At 43.2% G+C, this 21,694-nt stretch overlaps 1 protein-coding gene across 2 annotated transcripts in view; it reads left to right on the top strand.

Annotated features, from left to right (window-relative positions):
• Positions 1–17,694, top strand: part of SPRED2 (sprouty related EVH1 domain containing 2) — a 104,652-nt gene extending 86,958 nt beyond the window's left edge. For both annotated transcript variants that reach the window (XM_016159827.2, XM_016159826.2), the window contains 2 exons: positions 12,257–12,406; positions 14,475–17,694. In XM_016159827.2, coding sequence (XP_016015313.1) covers positions 12,257–12,406; positions 14,475–15,140 — 816 coding nt within the window. In that variant the 3' untranslated portion in view covers positions 15,141–17,694. The remainder of the gene's footprint in view (positions 1–12,256; positions 12,407–14,474) is intronic.
• Positions 17,695–21,694: the final 4,000 nt, after the last annotated feature.

The following is a 21,694-nucleotide window of genomic DNA, read 5'->3' as shown; positions in this document are numbered from 1 at the left end:
CCAGCCTGGTATGGGTCCCCATCTTTCCTGCCAGAACCACCACCCGAGAGTCCTGGTTAGCAACTCTTCTGCTGACTTTCTTAGTCTGAGCTGCTTGCTTTTCCATTCATGTGTTCTGATATTCCTCCCTTGATCAATTGATTGTTCCCTCTTGTTTAAAATTCTATAGCACTCTGTTGTTATTTCTTCCTCTCACCACTTGAAAGCCTTTCCCTTTCTGGCTTTCACATTTTATTTGCTGAATGAATGAATCTTTATCCATTTAGAAGCAAGTTATTATTATTATAGTCTCTGCAACCCTATAAAGCTTTGCTCTATAAATGTTCGATAAATGGGTGATCTGAACCCCAGGTAACGGCAGGTCCTCAAATAGTGGCATTTCATTATAACATTGATGAGATGCTGTAGGAACTTAACTCTTGTGGATATCGATTAGCCTGTGTTAAAATCGGTTTTACTATCTGTCGTTTTGCTTAAAGTTGCAGAACCTGTCAACGGCGTTAAGATTACTGTACTGTGTAAAATCATAGGTCGTCACATTTTATTAATTTGCTTTATTGCGGGACCATTTAAAAGTGGGAGATTTTGAGGGATTCTCAGTAGCTTCGTGTTATCTTTTTCTAGCTGTGTTTTGTGCTCAATCTATAACTAGGAGCTGAGCTCCTAGCATTATTACCCATTGTAAGCTTTTGGCAGCTCATGCTTCTCGCCCTCCCATCAACTTTCTCCCTCGCAGCCCAATCCTTTCATGGCTCCCTACTCCATGGGAGACCTCACTTCTGATGATTGATGCAGGTGAACACAAATACCTAGGTGGCAAGGGTGTGCCCAGCATTAAATATGGATGTATGAGGGAATTCCTGAACCATTTGGTATAAATTTATAAGATGAGTAATACAAAGAATATAAAACAACAAAAAGATTAGCATTCTGTAAATTGCTAAGAGCGTACTCTCGGTGGCTCTGGTGGACAGCTTTTCATTTCTTTCACTTCCGAGGAGAGGAGACTTGAGAGGACTGAATAGAAAGAACCTCAAGTCTGTTCCCTCTGTTGTGCTTTTGTCTTTGTGGAGGAGGCCCATGTAAACATGAGATATGAACGGTTTAGCTCTGTGGATAAGCTGAGCTGCTTTGCTCCCTAACTTAGAACTGACTTCCTCCTAGGTCCCTGTAGGTAAGGACTCTGAGGCCAAAAGGTTTAGAACCTGCAAGGAAGAGGGTTTTGGGGGGGAGAGAGTGAGTAGAGAAAATGAACTGTTATAGAACTCAAGAGAATCTGGGTTTTATAGTCATTTAATAAATAATTTTCCAAATTCCTATTTTATAGGGTTTGATCCATTTAAACCCAGTGGTTTATTTTTGACTACAGAATTCTAAAATCATTTTAAACTGTTATTAGCATCTTCGTAGACAAACAAGGATAATTTTAATGTGATCTTGGGAGAATGCAGCTGCAGTGTATACATACTTCTGGAGCGGGCTAACCTAGACTCTGGTCAAGTGTTGGTGCTTCAGCTGTCATTGTGCTGAGTGGCTGGATTCTGGCTCTAAAGCTGGGGGATTAGGGAAATATTTGCTTTATAGAAAGATACTTGAAGGTGTATAAAATAGCCAGATCTTCATCTTCCATAATAAGAGCTCCTTAAATATCTAAATCTGCAAATCAGGAAATACTAGAAACATATGGGATTGAAAAACTGGAGAGAAATACAAGAAGAGCCACAAGAGTTGAAAATGTATTTATTTCTCTGGAGGGTGAGACTATTTGAGGTATTAAGTGATATATGCACATGTACTGATTAAAAAAAAAAAAAGAATGGCGGGTGGATTCTCAGAAGGGGGATGAGGAGTCAAGGGAGAAGGAATGGAGAGAGACAGCTTAGTTACAGCTATCCCGATTCCCCCATCTGGGCATTTAAAGGGATTAAAGAAAAGCAACAGAGTGCTCTAGGTGCTCTTCTTCCCACTGTTTTCTCTGCCTCGTGTTAGGAAGCAGTATGTTCACTGTGAAAATAATGGCACATTAAAGGTAGGGTAACTTACAGGAATTAGCAGGACATTTATTTGCCTCATTAGGTGACAAGGATAGCTCTAAACAAAGCAACTCCTTACGATGATAGATCTTGGGATTGGAAGGGATTTCGAGTTCTTATCAACTCAGACAGGTGACTTGCCTAAGATCACAAAGCTAGTTCATAGTGGAGGAGCAGTGAACACTCCCAACCTTTCTAGTTCACTGCTGCTTATTTTTCTCTTCCTCTGATGAATAATTATATTTATGGTATTTCAGCTGTTCTATGTTTTAAACAGCCACTAAATATGAGTTACATTGTAAGGTGCTCTTGGACCCAAGTTGGAAAGGGGAGAGGTAAAAGGATGACTGTGTGACCGTGTGGCCCCTTCATGTGATGGACTTGGAGCCTCCTCAGCAAGTGTTACAGCCTGGAGGTCTCCCAGCACCTCCAAACTTGACCTTAGGAAGGCCTATCCTACATGTACAAGGTTTTGACTTTTTCCCCCCACCTTCTAGGTTTATACTACCATCTAAGGGTTGTTTCTGGATTTGGGCAGCCTTTCTCAATCAGTTATTCCCAATTAAGCCCTTGCACCTTAAGGTATCTTTCCTTATAATATAATGAGTCGACTTCTCTCCTGTGCACTTGAAATGGTACTGTGTACCGTCCTTTGCAGAACTGAGAAGAGTCAGTCACAACATTTTGTTTGGTTCTGAATTCTCTCCCAGAACTCAGTTGAAAAGACTGGTTTTGGGGTTATGTTTTCTTTGTTCCATTATATTTTATTTCTTTAGGTAGGCACTCTTCCTTCACATGGGAAAAAATGTCATGTCTTTTATAGCATCGGCAGCTTCTAGCCATGTTTCACCCAGACTGGAAATCTTGGTCTTTCCTCTTGCCCTACGCTCAAACCCTTAATATCCTGTTTATTACAAGCTGTGTTTTATTACTTTCTGGCTCTTCAGAGCAGTTGTTACTGACACCTCCGACCCCTCCCACCCACCCCAGGTGCTTTCTAAAGCATGGCTAGAGCAAGTGCTTGAAACCAAAGCAATTTTTGTCCTAGATGAGCTTTTGAGTATTTTTACAAGTTGTACTTATTTTCATTCTTGATTAAATAGGAAAAAAAATTCATTGAATTTTGTCAATATTGAAGATCTCAGTTATATAGAAGCAGAAGAGTGCAGAATACCACAAAATTTTTCAATTTTTGGAGAGTTTTCCACCTAATCCATTTCCAACAAACATTAAAAGAGAATGCATGTCTACCAGTTTTTTAATAAGATGAGGTTTGTTTATTGACTTTCTAAGAAAGAGTTTGCAAAAGCTAAAGTAGTGTGTGACCCCTGGGGTCATGGAGTTTGGAAGTGAGGGAGAGACCTGGATTATAAACTGGGATCTGCCATTAATTAGTAAGCTGTGATCATTGATCCTTTGAACACAAAGCCTTCTCAGGGTGAACATATTCCCTTCGAGTTTATTTGCTGGCCCAAGGGAGGGGAAGGAAAGGAGCTGGGGTGTGGAGTGGCCCCTGACACTGCCCTGCATCTCTCATATTTTACTCAATTTGGTCCTCAGCCACACTGAGGTGCATATCGGCGCTGCATTTCTGCTGATAAGATCGCCAAGGCTCAGAGAGGTGAAGTGACTTGTGCTTGGTTCCACGCTGTTCACCCAGAATGTAAACCCCAAATCTGCTTGTTGCCTTTCAGAGAGCCTTAAGAAAAGGAAATATTTATTCAGTATGTTTTAGTAAATTTTACATATCAAATATACCAGAATCCCTTTATTACAAAAGAAACACCTTAAGTGGTGGACTTTTCAACTAGGACATTGGTTTAAAACCTCAGCCATCTCTTCAATGGAGGTAGGAGGGTCCCCAGTTGCTTTGTGAAAGCCCCACTCTCCCTTTAGAAGATCAGCTGATCAAAAATGTTTTTGTTGTCTCTCCTGTTGGAATTAAGGGATTGGGATAAAGTGGGGTGAAGTGGGGGGGGTGAGTAAAGGGGAAATTGGTTGAAAGTGTAAATTCTGTAAAGTTTAACTAATGAAACTGATCTGTGGTGGTTTATTAAGAAAGGCAAAAAAGTCTTGGGAGGGGCAGCCTTATGCTTGTGGTTGACCAGGGAGTAGTGTCCCATAACTGCTGCTGGCTGAGACCCAGCACTGCGTGGGTGGCATGGAAGGTCTCAGAAGATGGATGGGAGATGCTTTATCTTCTAAATGACAGTTATCAAGCTCACATTACATAGTAAGAGGAGGATCTTTTTATTCTACATTCAGTACCTTAACAGTGGCTAAATTAAAGCAATTAAATTGTCTAAGGCTTATACAAAAGCTTTGAAATGCTCTCAATTTCAGGAAGGCCAAAGAAAGGCATTCTACTTACCCTCCCACTCAATGTCTTTCTTCATTTATACATACCTCATCTTTTTAAGCTGTAGCTAGTAGGATACTATTATTTCCATTTTACTAATTCATATAGAGTACACGTTCGGTGTTACCCGAAACCCGGCCTACCTGCTCCCAACCCTCAGCCCTTCCAGTGAAGCTAAGCTGTGGGCTTATCAGGATCCTTTCTTTTCATATCAAAATTTCATCTAACTTCCAAAATTAGAAACATACATTTTTTTTCATGTGTGGGAATTTCGTTTTTGTTTTCTCTCAACATAAGAATGCCCAGTTTATCCTCAGGGTCTCGGAGAAGGTGATGCCTTAGAGTGTAGGACAAAGTTATCTCTTTCTGCCCAGAAGCTGCCTCTCAGACCCAAACTGCCTATTAGCTGGGGCCATAAAAGAGTGGGTGCCTGGCTGATTTCCTGCTCTGCTTGCCTCTTTGAAACCTGGAACCAATGTAGGCCCTTAAGACAAGTCAGCTGGTGCTACCTGTTAGCAAAGACATGTTGAAACAATGGGTGACAACTTCCTGTTTACCAAAGGAAAAAGGATTGACCACAGGCCAATAGGTCTAATAGATACTGAGGGAAAGGTGTGCTTTGTTGAAGAGTTAGAAACAGCAGTTCATTCAAACCAACTCAGCTAGGAGCCTTTGAGGTGCTCAACCATCCAATTACTGTCTCCTGGGAGGCAGCAGCAGCCCAGAATTTTATATGATCAGGCTAGTCTTCCAGCCTGAGGTAGAGAGAAATGACATATATTTATATATAGTGCCTGCGTGTGTGCATACTTTTTAAAAATAATAAAATGGGGAGCTTGGCGATAGGAAGAATATTGAATATTACTTTGGTTGCATCAGCTGTTGAGATCTATTTTGGTGGTAGACTGCAGTAAAAATAATACAAATTGTGGTCATAACTACTAGTAAGCCATCTTCAAAAACTCAAAATAGCAGCAGCATCTACACAGGACAGAAATTCTACTTAATCGTCTGAATTAATCTTGTGGGATTTGGGGGGGTTTTTTTGGTTGTCGTTGTTTTTGGAGGGAGTATGGTAATGGCTTTATTTAGTATGTATGTATGTATGTGTGTATGTATGTATGTATTGAGGCATTTTTTACATACATCCTGTGACTATTGAATCATAAAAAAGCAAGAGTCTTAGTCAAACCCCTTTGACCTGTAATATTCTTAGGAGGAGGAAAGAAGGATTACACGTAAAATTGTTAGAGCTCAGACAGACCTTGGAGATTATCTAGTGCATCCCCCTTATTTTTCACAAGTGGAAACTGAGGTCCAAAGAAGTTAAACAGCTTGTCTAAAACATGTGGCTGAGCCTGGCATCAGGGTTTTCCATTCTTTCTATCTAGAGCTATTTTTGATTATCAGTGCTGTGTGATTCCTGGATGATGTGGTCGGGCTTCTTTATTTCCTGTGCCTTACTGAAAACACGTAGGCCTGCTGTCCTCCTGAACGGGCTGCTGAGTGGGCTTGGCTCCGAGCACTGTGTGCTTGCTTCTATCAGCTCGTGTGTTCCTGGGACACAGGGATGATGAACTGACTGTATTTGTTTGCTTGCACCTCTGGAGGTGGGGTTCGTTCCTTTAGTCTCCATCCTGAAAGGGAGAAAATTAACAGTTGTCCGCCTTCTTATAGTCTCACCAATATACCCGGTAAGAGTCCTACTCCAGAAAACTGTAAACCCAGTGTCCCTTCATAGTTCCAAGTGTCCTTGAAAACAGCCCTGGGCACCTTTCTTTCCTATAGCCACTGTCTGCCAGCTGCTGCCACCTTTGTTCTCTACCCCACCTCCTTTTGGGAAAACAAAAGATTTAGCGGGAAAACAAAAGATTTAGCAGGAAAACCCAGGGGAGTTGAAGGGGTGCATATAAATCCTAAAAACATTTGTTTCACTTCGACATGCTTAGTCTGACCCACCCTGAATGCACCAAAAAGTCCTTGGTCTGAAGCCAGGATTTCATTCCAGGATGGGTAACTTAATTTAAGCAAACCGTCTCCTCAGCTGGTCTGGCCTCGTGGTTCTTTCCCTCCTTCTTTGAGCTTCTCTTAGTCAAAGAGGTTGGCTGTCCAAGTGGAGAAGGCTCATTCCCAGCCCTAGAGCATGTGGACAGATGCATGTGCTTTTTCAAGAACTCCAGGTAAACTCAAGGAACTTCTGTAGGACAGAGGGAAGAATAGTCAAGTTTCCAAGAGTAAGAAAGCATGGTTTACAAAACATGCCCATACAGTCGGAAAGAGCCAGCCACAGGTGTAGCATTAGGCATCCATCTTTCAATCTCATTTCTCCATTCAGACCAATTCCTAACCAAACCAGACAGCCTCGGTCCCGTGTCTTCTGTACTTCAGAATTTGATTTACTGTCAAGATATCAACACTAGAGTCAGTTGTTCCAAGGAAAAGTATCAACTCTTGAAACTCTTTGGTTTTCTTCTCACTTGTTAAATTCTGGAGAATTTTAGGCAATATCTGAATACTGAAGTACAACTTATGCCTGAAGAGCCCAACCATTAGCAGCTTACTCTTTTTGAAGACGTTTATCAGATGTTCACTGGTGAACCTGGGCCTCTGTTTTTCTTCCTGTGGGCCTTGGTCTGGGTTGCCCAGTCATCTAGAATGCCCCTCCTCAGGAAGGCCACCTGGCTTTGTCCCCCCGCCCACGTCACCTTCTGTGTCTGTACCCACATCCCATAAAGCCCCAGCCCAAACCCAAATACCCTTCAGGGAAGGGACGGGTGTTTGTACTACCAGAATGGATTTGGTCAGGCCGGTGGAGGCCCTGTTTTGTGTTTCTAAGGTCGGCAGTGCCCACTCTTTCATCTCAGTACACTCTGATTCTTGCTTCCACCTCCCCTCCCTCACCTTCTTCTTCCCTATCAAGGCCTTGACTCAGCTTACTTCCCTGTTAGAGGGCTTTAGGGCCAGGTCACACAGAGCTTGTTACCAGTCATGTGAAGTTTTACAGTAACCATAGAAATTTGAAAATGTCATCAAAGGTCTGTTCCTCACAGAGAGACCAAGCTTATTAGGTGGAGAAACACAGCCTCCATGTTATATTGTTCCAAAGTTTAGAAAAAGGTGGAAAGCTGCCTAGCTCAGTATCCAAGACTAGTCTGACCCCACTGTGAAACTAGGCAAGGACAGCTCAGGTAGAGAAAAACAGAAGTCAGACTCACTGATGAATCTACGTGCACCATTTCTAAGTAAAATATTAACAAAATACATCAAATATTTGTAAACCAAATTTAATGAAAGCCCATTAGAGTATCTCTTAGGCATGCAGAGGTGTTTTATATTGGAAAAGATAACTATTTGATTCATACATTAATAAAACAAAGGTAAAAGACTAATTATGTCAATAGATATAAAAAAAAATCTGGTGACATCTGATTGCTTTTGGTAAAAACCCTTCTCAATCTAGAATACAAGGAAACTTTTTGGAATTTTACTTTATAATCACTGCAGCTATCTAGAAATATATTCTGATAGAGAAGCATTAGAAGTTCCATTAAGGTCAAGCTCAAGCAAGGCCACCATCATCATTTCTGTTTTTTCACGTCTTGCTGGAAGCCCTGGCAAAAATCGCAACGAGAAAAAGAAGGTATAAATATTGGAAAAGAGACCAGACTATCTCTTGTGAGTAGTATGATATACTTAGAAAAATCCAGAGTCAGTGGATAAAAAAATATTTGAACTTTTATAATGATTTAAGGCAACCAGATACAAGATCAACAGAATCAGTACCTTTTCTGTAATCAGCAGTAACAGTTTGGAAAATGGGACCATTTAATCTCATTTATGCAGTAACCCTGAGGATGATTTTAGCTCCATTTTGCAGATGTGAAAACTGGAGTTAGAGGTCAAGTTGACCACAATCACAATCACACAACTTATAATTAGTAGAGAATGAGTCAAATAGTTGGCCTGAACTGAGACCCTGTTATTTAACATTACAATACTCCACTGCATTTGCTGTTCAGTGCCTCATAATAGGTTGCAAACTTCGTAGACTTCTTTTTAATTGTGGGCCACTGATTTTACATCAGTCAAACCCAAACCCAGAAGCAAGTTTTGAAGGGTACATTTGCGCTTACTGCATCACACAGCCGGAGACCACCCACAAGTTGATGGCAGTGCCCAGCCTTGCTGTCCCCGGTGGGCAGCACTGAAGTCTCACTCTGACTGCTCTTTCCAGACACGGGGAAGCCTGTTGCCAAGTCACCCCTCTTAGGAGCCTCAGGTCCCCAAACACAGAGTAGCTGCAGAAGACTTCTTTTGTTCTTTAGTTCAAACCTGCACCAATTCTAAGACACCTTCTGGAGAGCAAGGTGAGTTTAAAACACAGCCAGAGTCTTTCCAAATTGAAAGTGAAACTGTCAGATTGGTAGGTGTCTTTAGCTTGTGCACACAAGTAACAGAGAGATGTTCACGAACCTTGTTTGAATGGGTGTGCGCTTGCACGCACAACTCAGGGGCTGCTTTTCTCCAGCTTGTGTGGAAACCAAGAGCAGAGTTAGGGAGAGCCGGTCAGAGGTAAACGTGAGTAGGAAGTGTTTCCCCTCTTTGTTCTTGGAGATGCCCTGATAGTATGTATAGCCCTTTTGTTTATAGGTTACACTTACCACCACTTTGCAAGATTTGTCTGAAAGCACAGATCTGAAATAAGCCTCCGCTTCCAGTGGAGCCTCTTGCATGTTCTTTCCAGATTCTAAACCAACACAAAGCAGTTTGGCAGGGAAGGCTCTGGTCTGGGCCAGACATGCAGGAGGCCAGGTACCGTAGGCACACCTCAAAGTTTTCTGGCTTTCTTCTTTGTGCAAATCCATCAGTTTTGGAGATCTTAAGAGGCTTTTCTCAGTCTCACATTCTCTGACAATGTCCAGGAAGCTTTGCACTTGACTCTGTGCAATGGAAAGGCTGTTCGGGGCTGGGGAGGTTGGATGGGTGCATCAGAGGATGTTGTTTGATTGGTTCGGAAATACTAGGCAAGCTGTATATGCCGCATTTCTTAGAACGACTTTCTACACGTTGTTTACCCCGGACATGAGATGGATTAGGGTGAACAACTGACTAACACAGAGGTGACCACGATGTGTTCACTGGTTTCTGATAATTAAATGAGTGCTTCTTACCATGTTCCACACAAGGGTAGCTTTTTTTTTTCAATTAGTTGACAATTTTATTAGTTTCAGGTGTACACAGGGTAGCTTCTAACCTCAAAGACAATCGTCATGTGGGTGTTGAATAAAAATTTAACCCTTGAGGTTTGAATCACACAAGGGCCCTTACTTGCTTATTCAGAAAGTATTGAGATCTTTAGAAACCTTTGTATTGTGAGACACAGTCTCCTCATCTTTTGTGTCAAGCAGGGTGTACCTTCTTGGAAAAGTTGTGTTGATCTCAACAAAACACCTCCAGAGTGGGCATTGGAATGGGCTCGCCTGACCAGAGAAGCAGCATGTGGGGTGTTGAAATCCCACTGGGCTTGGTGGCCAGGGGCTGCGTTCTATCCCGGCTCTGCAGAAGGTGCCTGCCACATTTTCTTGTGTGTAAAGTGGAGACAGTATTTTACTTGCACCCATGCTCACCTGTAGCCGAGGCCTGGCACATCCTCTATACTCACAGGAGACTATTAAGAGTTCTTGCGTTTGTTGTTTTGTCTGATCAACAACCACCATTTGGTAAAGAGGGACAAAAGGAAGGAGTGGGTAAGAGTTGGAGGACAGGTAGAATTTGGAAAAAAGTAAAAATTCTTGTGCATCAGTTCAGTCTCTTAGTTACTGGGATTTAAGGGGTAAATAGTAATTCTTCCCTATCCGAGTTCTGAACCAAGAGAAAAAAAAAGTTAGGAGACCCTCTGTGGTCTTGGCTTACATCCGTGGGCAGTGGACGACATCCCAGGACCTGGCCCGCCGGGCACAGGGGCGCTGGAGTGCTGCAGCCTCCCCACGGTGGGGCAGGCCCTTGACCCCCAGGCGGACTTCACAGTTCCGAGAATGGTTGCCGGCATGTGCTATTTGCCTTTTGGGTGGCTTTCAAGAGGCAGAGGAGTAAAGTAGCAGACTGCATGCCTAGTTCCACTCCACTCGTGGAGGTGAGTGAAGGCCAGAGAGAGGCCAGGAATGTGATGCGGTGGAACCGCTGCCACCGGAAGGGATCGAGAGTGAGGGAAAAGTGCACCCAAGTGATGAACCCAACACATCTCAGTGGTTACCGAAGGGAACTGGCTCAGGTCATTGAAACATCCTTTCCTAGAGTGGATCAGAGTTCAGGCTACATTCAGAAATGTATGGCGTCTGCGGGGACCTTCTTTTCTTGGTTTTACTTCACTTCATCTTCAGGAGGTTCTTTCCCTGTGCCTTCACCAGGATTCCAGGCTTATGGGACCCTTTGATCTTAACTTCAGAGATAAAGACAGCACCTTAAAAAAAATCTTTTCTACCTGTCAAAAATTCATATTGCTTGAGAGGACCATATGTCCATACCTGAATTAGTCACTGTGGTTGCAGGATTGGAAGCAGGTATCAGCCCACATCACTTGAACCAGAGAAAAATCCAGGAGAGGTCCGGTCCCCAAAGGGAAGTTGCACATGTCCACCAGGTTTTAAAAATTAACAATAGTTGTGTTGCACAATGGTGTCTTTTCTTTTTCCTAAATACTTGTAGTACCACTTTTCTGAGCATTTATTACTTTATAAACGGGAAGGAGGTAAAAATAGCTTTTATAAGTCTTTGTTTTAACCTTGCCTGGCCCCCAAGAGGACATATGGCACTAACAAAAGACATAAAATCAAGAGATAAATAAGCAAGTGAGATAAGAGGAATATAAGTGAGAAGCAACGGCCAAGCAGCAGTTCCGCATATTTGCCAGAAATAAGATACCTAGAAACAAGAAAAACCTTTTCATGTGTTGAGGGAATGGAGGGTCGCGACTCTGTGGAGATGGAAGGTGGGGTGGGGAGTGTAAGGGGCCCAGGTTTTAAAGATGGTTGCCAGCTGCATTTAACAAAGCCTTTTGTGTTTGTGGAAAGGGGGGTGCGGGAGGAGTGTTTGTGTCCCTTTTCATTGAGTTTTCTGCGGAAACATTAAGCACCTAGGTGGTAGGTATATTAGGAGGTGGTGGGGCCCCCTGTGCTCTGGCTACAGTCCATCCCAATATCTGATCACCTTCCAAAAGCCACTGTCATGGAGGCCCCAATCTGAACGTGTCCCTACTGGGAAAACAGTTCTGTACTCACCCCCACAGATGTTGACCTTCATCCCTCTGTGCTGTCGTACATCTTGCTTCATTAAATAAAGTAAAATCCTAAATTTGCTTCCAACCCAAAGATTTCTTCTTGGAAAAGCAAGTACCCACAACAACCCCCAAGGTATCTTTATCTGAGTCTTTCTCAGGCCAGGATTGGCCCCACATACAAACATTTGGGTTTCGTTTTTGCCTGTTTACATCTCCCCTGCTTGCTTGCCAGAGTACCTCACAACCAGGGTTACAAATGGGGCAACCATACTTGATCAAACTGGGATACACAGCGGGAAGCCTGGTGTAGTGAGCCAGAACCTGGTTGCTGCTCCCACATTTGAGAAAACCCAACTTTTTAGGGGCTGGGCCCTGGGTTTCCCTGCCTATTGAGCCGGCCACATCATGTGTAGACAATCTTGCCCTTTGGGGGTCCTCCCACCCTCCACAGCCAAGGATAAACTCAAGATTTCGGGAAGTCCAGCAAGATGCCACAAGTGGGGATAGACACATGTTAGGGTTTGGTGTGTGGGTTTGGTTTTTATTTTTATTTTTTTAATTAACTCTCGGTTACCTCTCTCTAAACAGACAGCTACAGACAGTTCTTCTAATTCCTCGCAGAAGAGGGAACAACCTACTCGGACAATCTCCTCTCCCACAGCCTGTGAGCCCCGGAGGATTTATACCCTGGGCCACCTCCACGACTCATACTCTGCGGACCACTATCACCTCGAACAGGTGAGTGGCAGTCTCCTTCCCCTCCCCGAGCCCAGGCCTCCTCCGTTCCACTTTGTGCCATCTCGCATGGGAGGTGGTGCAGGCGGCTCACCCTGACTCAGAGTCTTCTGTGTGCCAGACACCTTGTGCTTTATCTCATTTTAATTCTCTCAAACTGCCACACAGGGCAGGTCCTTGGCCCAGTTTATAGATGAGGAAGCTGAGGCTTAGATAGCGTCCCTAGTGGAACAAGATTCAGATGCAAGTCTGCTCGTGGGGTGCTGTCATGCCTCCCGTGTTCCTCTGGCTTTGGGGGAAAGCACAGGGCGCGTGCACCGTGCAATCTCGGGCTGCAGGCCCAGGCTCGCTCGGGGAGATGTAGCTGGAGTCTGGAATTCAGTAATTCAACAAATATTTACCAAGCGGCTGTTTTGCAGAGCAGGTTCCCAAACTGTGGGCCATGGACTCATGCCCGTGTAGGGTGATGTGGCCGTTAGTCTGCTTTGAAAAGAAAAAAGGAGCATGGTTAACACAGAGTTAGATTTATATGACTTTTTATTAAAAGTTATTTATTGCTTCCTAATATTTTGGCATTAGACATGTTCTTTTTAAAAATCACATTATGGTGGCAATAGATGGGACATGTCTTTGATTCTCCTTACTTTGCAAAAAGAAAGTTAGCAAAGCCTGTGCCAGCTTCCAAGATTTGTTTGTAGGATTGTGATTTTCCAAAGTCTAGGAAATTCTGATGTCAAGAATCTGATGGGAATTAAGGCCAAGTGTGTGAGATTTGGCCTCTGCCCTCAGGGTGTTCACAGTCTGGTGGGAAGTGAAGGGTAAATCTAGTTACCGGGTAAAAGTTCTCTAACTACTGTAACGATGATAATGGCAACAAGTATCAAACACATCCTGTGTGACAGGCTCCTTGTTGACACACTACATAGATTCTTTGTTCTCACAACAGTCTGATAGTTGGGGAAACTGAGTCTGATGCTTGGTAACTTGCTAAATTCCACAACCCAGATTTGACTCCACTGGGTTCACTCAGAGCCATTATCTTCTCCCCTTAAAAAGCTTTCATTCCTAAAAGATTTCTAAGGTAGAAAATCTCTACCACAACCAAGATGTCCTGTGTGAAGCCAGCTTACCTGAATCTAGTTGGGAACTACTGATTTAGCACACCTGCCACTCTGGACGAGGCACTGTTGTGAATTATAGAGGAGCTGCCTGCAGAGATGACTCTTCACCCTAATGGAGAATGCAGTTTGGGGTCTAAGGCCAGAAGGGTTAGCTCTTTGGCTGGCCTGCCTCGGTCGGATTCCAGCTCTGCCACTCAAAATCGGTGAGATCCTGGCAGGACTTGAACCCAGGCAGTTGGCCTCGGGGACCTGCACTTTACCCTTTTCTCATCTGGGTGTCTTGTCTTTGCACCCAGATTACAAGGTTCTTGTGTGCCCTATAGTTCCTTGTATCTCCTTTTGCTTTTTTGAACATGATCCACAGTGAGAAATGCATTTTATATTGTGACCCAGGACACACACTGTATACACATAATGAAAAGTATTTACCCTGATAACATGCGGTGGACTCCAGTGTTGGTCTATTTCACTAAGGGGAAAAAAAAAAGTTGTCTTGCAAAAGAGAATGTACTGTACAAAACCAGGCAAAACTAATCTGTGAGAAATCTAGCTATTGGTCACCATCACCCTAAGTGCTGGGCGGTAAGTGAAAGGGAGATGGGGAGTGTCCCAGGGGAGACCTCTGCCTTCTTGCTCTGGGTGTGTCCAGCTTCTGAAAATTCAGACTCTATAGTCTTACAGTGTACACACTTTCCCCACATAAATAGTAATACTTAAAAAGAGGGGGAAAGCTGGTCTCGGCCCATTAAATGGATTTCCTGACCCAGGAATGAATGGGGACTATTTGAAATATATCTTTGACTCACAGGATATTCAGTACTTAGAGGATGGATCAGTTTCTTCAAAAAATGCCTCTGTCAAGGCAAAAGGTGCATATTGGATCCCCCCTCCGCCGCCGCCCCCCCCCCCACCCCATTGCTGTAAAATACTGTCTCCTTTCTCTCGGGCAGCCAATGCCAAGGCCCTACCGTCAGGTGAGCTTCCCGGACGACGACGAGGAGATCGTGCGCATCAACCCCCGGGAGAAGATCTGGATGACGGGCTACGAGGACTACCGGCACGCGCCCGTGAGGGGCAAGCACCTGGACCCCTCGGAGGACGCAGACTCCTACGTGCGCTTCGCCAAGGGCGAGGTCCCCAAGCACGACTACAACTACCCCTACGTGGACTCCTCGGACTTTGGCTTCGGCGAGGACCCCAAAGGGCGCGGGGGCGGTGTGATCAAGACCCAGCCCTCGCGGAGCAAGTCCCGGCGGGGGAAGGAGAACGGAGAGCGCTCCCGGTGTGAGTACTGCAGGGACATGTTCAACCACGAGGAGAACCGGAGGGGCCGCTGCCAGGACGCCCCCGACGCCGTGAGAACTTGCATCCGCCGGGTGAGCTGTATGTGGTGTGCGGACAGCATGCTCTATCACTGTATGTCGGACCCCGAGGGCGACTATACAGACCCGTGCTCGTGCGACACTAGCGACGAGAAGTTTTGCCTCCGGTGGATGGCTCTTATTGCCTTGTCTTTCTTGGCCCCCTGTATGTGCTGTTACCTGCCCCTTCGGGCCTGCTACCACTGTGGGGTGATGTGCAGGTGCTGCGGGGGGAAGCACAAAGCGGCCGTGTGACTCCGTGTCCCTCCCTTACCCTCCTCCAGCCACAGCCACAGGGAACTTGTCTTCTACACTCTCATCTTCCCCCCTGCCCCCTGGGACCTGGAAGCGCCCTTCCAGCCTGGGCAGCCTGCTTGGTGGACTCTGCACTCCCCCGGCCACCCATCCATCCACACACGCACAGTGTTCTCAAGAAAGGAACCTCCGCCTAGACTCTCGTGTATTATTAACAATCTGTAATCAAGCTAACTGTCTTATACCTGTGTTGATTTCCTGCCTTTCCTCCCCACCTCTTCCAGTTCAAAGGCACCTGCACTCGGAACTGCTGATTTTGGTGGGTTTTGTAATTGGTTTTCCCAAGAGCATAGAAGACTATTTCTCTTGGTTCAGCTTACCTGTTGCTCAGCACCATTGGGTTCCTGCAGAAATGTGATGTCAGAATGATGAAACCCAACCAGAAGTATTGTAACCTGCAATTATTATATATAGGAGGTGAGCTAGTTAACAAACTTCTACCACGAAACAAGATCGCTTTAACTTTTCTAAAGCCAAATTTCCCTTGTAAGCTACAATTTCTATCTTGAGCCCATTATCATTTTCTGCCCTCCCCCCTTCCCAATCTGTCAGTTATTCACAATGCAAAATACGCACTGGTAAAATGACTGAGAATTGAGCCTTAACTTCAGATTAACTTGTGAGAATCAGGAAAATTCTTTAAACTGCATCACATTCTCTCGGGCCAGGGCTAGAAAGGGGATTTCAGGTTTCTCTGAGCCTCTCCAGTTACCCCCTAAGGTAGAATTTTTTAAAATTGTGTCTCCACCACTTCTAAAAATTTAGCAATATTGGAAGAAAACGCTAATGAAGAAATTTTGCTCATTGTTCTGCAAACCAAATATTCTCTTTACGGTGATCTCCAAACAAGTTCTAGTTGAGAAACACTACAGGTGTGGTAAATAAAACCAGGAGCTTCCCCGACACACACTGGCTATTTTCTATTAACCAGGGGAAGTTTTAAATGTCATAAATTTGGAGTGGTGGGTTGCATTTTGTTCGTGGGTTTGTGTTTTCATCTTAAATTCAATTTCACATCAACAGATTCTTCATTTATACTTGGGGAAAAACAAGGCCATATGTATAAACCCTTCCAATGCCTAAGTGTCTTTCTCCTGCAACTCCAAACCCAGACTTGCCATTTTGTGTGCACAGATGGCTAAGTCAGCAGACTGGGTCTACCTGTCGCCTTGCCACGTAGGAGGCTTCCTATTAGCTGGAAAAGAATATTTTTCTAATCTGTTGCAAGGAATAGCCAAATCTTTAGGGCAGAAAGAAGAAAGTGAAGAGTGGTTACCTGTACCTAGCATAGTACAATCAGAACGTCGTGGAGAACGTAGAGGGCAGGCTTGTCAACACTGGCTGTTCTTCCTGCTGTGATCATCCTCTGGTAACTGCCAGCTGGGGGCATGGCCTAATCCCTCTCTCCCCACTTCCCCGATTCCTTCTTTATTGCACACAGGACATCAGTCTTCAAGGAAAGGGACTTTTTTTCAGTCTGCCAATCGTATTGGGAAAATGCTAGCCACGCTTACCTTCATGGGAATGTTTTCAGCTCGTCTCAGAGCCCATCGCATTTCTTTAGTCAGATCATTGGTGTAAATACCCACTGTGCTTAAGAGCCTGTTGGTAAACGTTTTTACTTGTTGGGTGACTGGTTTGGGCCTTGCGGTCTGCAAAAAGAGCAGAGAGCTGTCAATGTGATGATGGGGGAAAAAAGGACAGCCTCCCTCCTTGGAGAACATCTAGAAAACCTCATCCAGCCTCCCAGCGTTGTTGAGAGACCATCTTCCCCCATCCCCACCCCAACCCTGAGGCTTTACTTCAGGGTCCTTCTCAAGGTCTCCTCTCTACAAAGCACAACACTAATGTATGTTTTGTTAGACCTCAGTTCAAGTGTCCCTATTTATTTCAATAAGAATACACATATTCCAGCTGCTTTTTGTTTGTTGTCTGTATTTAGTTGTTTCTATCTTCCTTCACCCCTTGTGCTTTTCTACCCTTTGAGAGTTATGCTAGTGAATCTTGCTCCACGTATACTTTTTGGTTTGTGAAGGCAGCGGTTAAGGGCACAGGGACAGCCATGGGGACATTTATGTAAATACGTCTCTAATTGCTACACTGCAGCTGAACAGTGTGCAGTATTTTCCCAGTCAGCTTTGCCATACTGACGTCAATCATTTGAGAGAAATTATTCAGATTTTATTTTTGTATCTGTGGTAACAAAACATTAACCAAAAGATTGTCTGTTCGGAAGCTTCCCCCTCCCCCCTAAGCTGTTTGCTCTCATTAACAAATTAAAGTGCCTGAAGCATAATTCATTCTTTACCTGTATACTAAACACCCTGTTGTATTAATTTTTTTATAACCCTTTTTACCTCTGTGTAAAAAATATATATACAAGTGTATGATGTACATTTTAGTTCTTAACTTTTTTTTATGGTTTCTAATATGTATGACCAATGTAGCCATTGCTTTAAAATGTACCATGTAAATATAAACACATCCTATCAGATTGCTGACTTCAGGCTATTTGTCTGGCTGGAGACGGGGTGGCCAATTTGGGCCTCCTCAGACATGGGAGTTCTTACACACAGGATGGGAAGGGGTTTCCTTTGGAGAAGGATGTGTGGACGCTGGTCTGTTTTTGTGAGGCCCTTCCCGCCTATGGTTATGTCATATTCCCAAGGGGAGACTGCAGCTCCTCCGGCTCAGATGCTTCAAGTGAAAGGAATGCTGTATGTCACCGCCAGGGGAACACCCCCTCTTCCTAGGCCTGGCTGCCCCGTGTGTGCTTCTCTGAGGGAACAGCTGTACTTCCTCCAAGTTGTTTTCCACCAATTCCTGCTGAACCTCGGGTGTGTATTTGTGGAATCTGGAAGACAGTTTCTCACAAAACAATTGTTAAAACTGCAAGACCCTTGGTCTCCTCAGAGCAGTTCTATTTCAGTGGCGTTTGGCCCACTTTGTCTTCCAAACGAGTTCTCTGGATACTAAAAAGGTACAGTGACAATCATCTGAGGAAATAAAATGTGGGGTCTTAAGAGTCAGAGAGGAAATTTTCGACTCCTTTTCTAGAGAACTGAGCCTTTAAAAAAGAGAAGTGTAAAAGGGTTCCTCACCTTAATTTTAACTCCTCCACAAAGAAACGACTGCCAAGCCACTGGCAAAGGTGAAAAGCAGAAGATACTGGAAGTTAGAACGTGAGGAGAAACAAGCCATAAGGATTGGTAAGAGGTTACTAGAGAACTTAATGAAAACTGTTTCATTAGGAGGGTGAATAACCAGATTATGGTAGGGTGAACAGTAAATATGGAGGAGTAGAAACACCAAATGTAAAACATTTTTTCAAGATTTATAGTAAAGGAATAATAGGATTGCTCTGAAATAGAATTTGTGAATTCAATATTTGCCAAAACAATGTGTATACATTTATTTGTGATGACAATCTCGATTAAGTTGTTCTGATTTTTTAAAAAAAGAGAGAGAAGAGAACTCGGAAGGTACCTCTAGAGCTGCCGTGGGAAAAGAACCATAAAACCTCCTTGGACCTTCAAGGCCCTATAGGTACATCCCTCCCACTCTGTGTTTACAGTTGAACTGAAGCTTAGAAAGAGAAACTAACTAAGGTGACATGACATGCAGTCATGTGAGGCAAAGACTGAACCAGGCCTGAATTCCAGTGACTGCCGAGCCCAGGTTCTTATTGGGCCTCAAACTGATAACTTGCCTCCCTCCCTGTTTTAGAACTTGAAGAGCAGACACCAGTCAAGAGCTTTACCCTGTCAGCCCTGTTCTTTCAGGCCCCTCAGGAACAGCTCGTCGTCCTTGGTGCCCTGCGTGCTCAGCCAGCAGCTGGGCATACTACACACGTCATCTCCTTTAACCCTCTGCAGAGTAGATGCTGTATGTCCACATTAACAGATAAGGAAGGGGGAATAGACAAACGTTACTTCGGTCAAAGTCACTAGACAGTCTGCCCTTGAGCAAATGACCATCTTTTTGAGCCTCAGTTTTCTCAGGGATAACGAGTGGAACAACACCTACCCTCAACACAATGCAAAGGTTAAATGATGAGCTGTAGTTAGACTGCAGTACACAGGAAGTCCTTCCAAACCACTAATCCCTCCCTCCGAGGACAACCTCTTAAAGCACAGGAGGCCGAAGCCATTGTGGACATATTATAAGTTTTTAGGCCTCTATAACCTATATGTTGAGATTTCTTTTTCTTAACCGCTTTTAAATTCTAAGTTGGGTTTGGATTCCTTGCTGACCCTCCCAGATACGTTAAGGGCCCAAGTGAGAGCTGTAGAAATGCACTAAGCGGGCTGGAGTCCTCGGGAGCCAGTAAGAGATAAGGCATTACATAATGACAGAGGAGGCATCAATCCAGGAGAATAATATAACACTAGTAAATAATTATGCACCCAATGGAGACGCCTAAATATATAAAGCAAACACCTAGAGAGAAATAGTACAATAACAGGGGATTTCAATGCCCCACTTTCATTGATGGGTAGGTCATCCAGAGAGGAAATCAGTAAGGAAATAGTGGCCTTAAGTGACACATTAGACGGACTTAACAGACATATAGAATATTCCATCCAAAAGCAACAGAATACATATTCTTGTCAAGCACACATGGAACATTTTCCAGGATAGGTCATGTGTTAGGCCACAAAACAAGTCTTAATAAATATAAGGAAATAGAAGTATCAAACCATGTTTCCTAACCACAGGAGTATGAAACTAGAAATCAGAAGAAAACGAACATTAGCAAATATGTGGATATTAAACAACATGCTACTGCACAACCAATGGATCAAAGAAGAAAAAAAATACTTTGCGATAAATGAAAATGGAAATATACCAAAACTTATGGGATGTAGCAAAAACAGTTCTAAGTTCATAGAGATAAATATCTACATTAGGAAATAAGATCTCATCTTAGGCCATGATGCCCTGAACAAGCCCAATCCCATCTGATCTCGGAAGCTAAGCAAGGTCGGGCCCGGTTAGTACTTGGATGGGAAACCACCTAGAAAGACCAGGTCCCATAGGTATAATAATAATAATAATAATGATGATGATGATGATGATGATGGATTGTAAGCTGACAAGGTCCTTGGAATCTGTGTGGTCAACCAAGGGTTGCCTTGCCTAAAAATAAAATCTCAAATGAACAACCTAATTTTATACCTCAAGAAACTAGACAAAGAATAAAACCAACCCCAAATTAGTGTAAGAAAGGGGAGAAAAATCAGAGAAGAAACAAATAAAACAAAAAGGCAATAAAGATCAATGAAACTAATAGCTGGGTTTTTGAAAAGATAAAATATACAAACCTTTAACTACACTCACCACCAAGACTCAAAATCAGAAATGAAAGATGTTACAATTGATACCATAGAAATACAAAGGATCGTGAAAGTACCATGAACAATTATGTGCCAACAAATTGAATAACCTATAAGAAATGGATAAATTCCTAGAAACATAACTTATCAAGAAGAAAGGGGAAAATCTGAACAGACTTATAAGTAAAAAGACTGAATCAGTAATCAAAAAACCTCCCAGCAAACCAAAGTCCTTATGGCTTCACTGGTGAATTCTACTAAACATTTCTCAAACTCTTACCAAAAATAGGAGGACACTTCCAAACTTATTATTCTAGACCAACATTACACTGATACTAGAATCAGACAAGCTCACCACAAGAAAATTATAGGCCAACATCCCTATGAACATAGATGCAAAACTTCAATAAAATATTAGCAAACCAAATTCGATGATACATTAAAAGGACCATACACCATAATCAAGTATGATTTATTCCAGAGATGCAAGCATGGCTCAACATGCACAAATCGGTGTCATTCACCATGTTAACAAAATGAAGGATAAACACACACAAAAAAAAATTCTCAAGAAAGTGAGTATAGAGGGAACATTACTCAAAAAAATAAAAGCCATACATGACAAGTCCACTGTTAACATCATATTCAGTGGGGAAAAGCTGAAAATTTTTCCTCTAAAATCAGGAACAAAGCAAAGATGCCCACTCACCCTGTTTAATCAACAAAGCAAAGAAGTCCTAGCCAGAACAACTAGGCAAGAAATAAAAGGCATATGATTTGGAAAGGAAGATGCAAAACACTATTTCCAGATCACATGAAATATATAGAAAACTAAAGACTCCACCCCCTCCAAAAAAAAAGTTAGAATAAAAAAATTCAGTAGAGTTGCAGGATACAAAAATCAATACATAATCTACACTATTGACAAACAGAGAAATTAAGAATACAATATCATTTACGATTATATCAAAAAGAAAAAAGTACCTAGGAATAAATTTACCCAAAGAGGTGGAAGGCCTATACAATGAAAACTATAAGATGCTGATTATAGAAATTGACACAAATAGAAAAATATTTTGTGCTCATGGATTGGAAGAATTAATATTGTTAAAATGGCCATACTACCCAAAGCAATCGATAAATTCAGTGCGATCTTCA

The sequence above is a fragment of the Rousettus aegyptiacus genome, unplaced genomic scaffold, assembly GCF_014176215.1.
Source record: "Rousettus aegyptiacus isolate mRouAeg1 unplaced genomic scaffold, mRouAeg1.p scaffold_m13_p_7, whole genome shotgun sequence".
NCBI classification, from domain to species: domain Eukaryota; kingdom Metazoa; phylum Chordata; class Mammalia; order Chiroptera; family Pteropodidae; genus Rousettus; species Rousettus aegyptiacus.
This window is presented reverse-complemented; position numbering and strand designations above follow the sequence as displayed.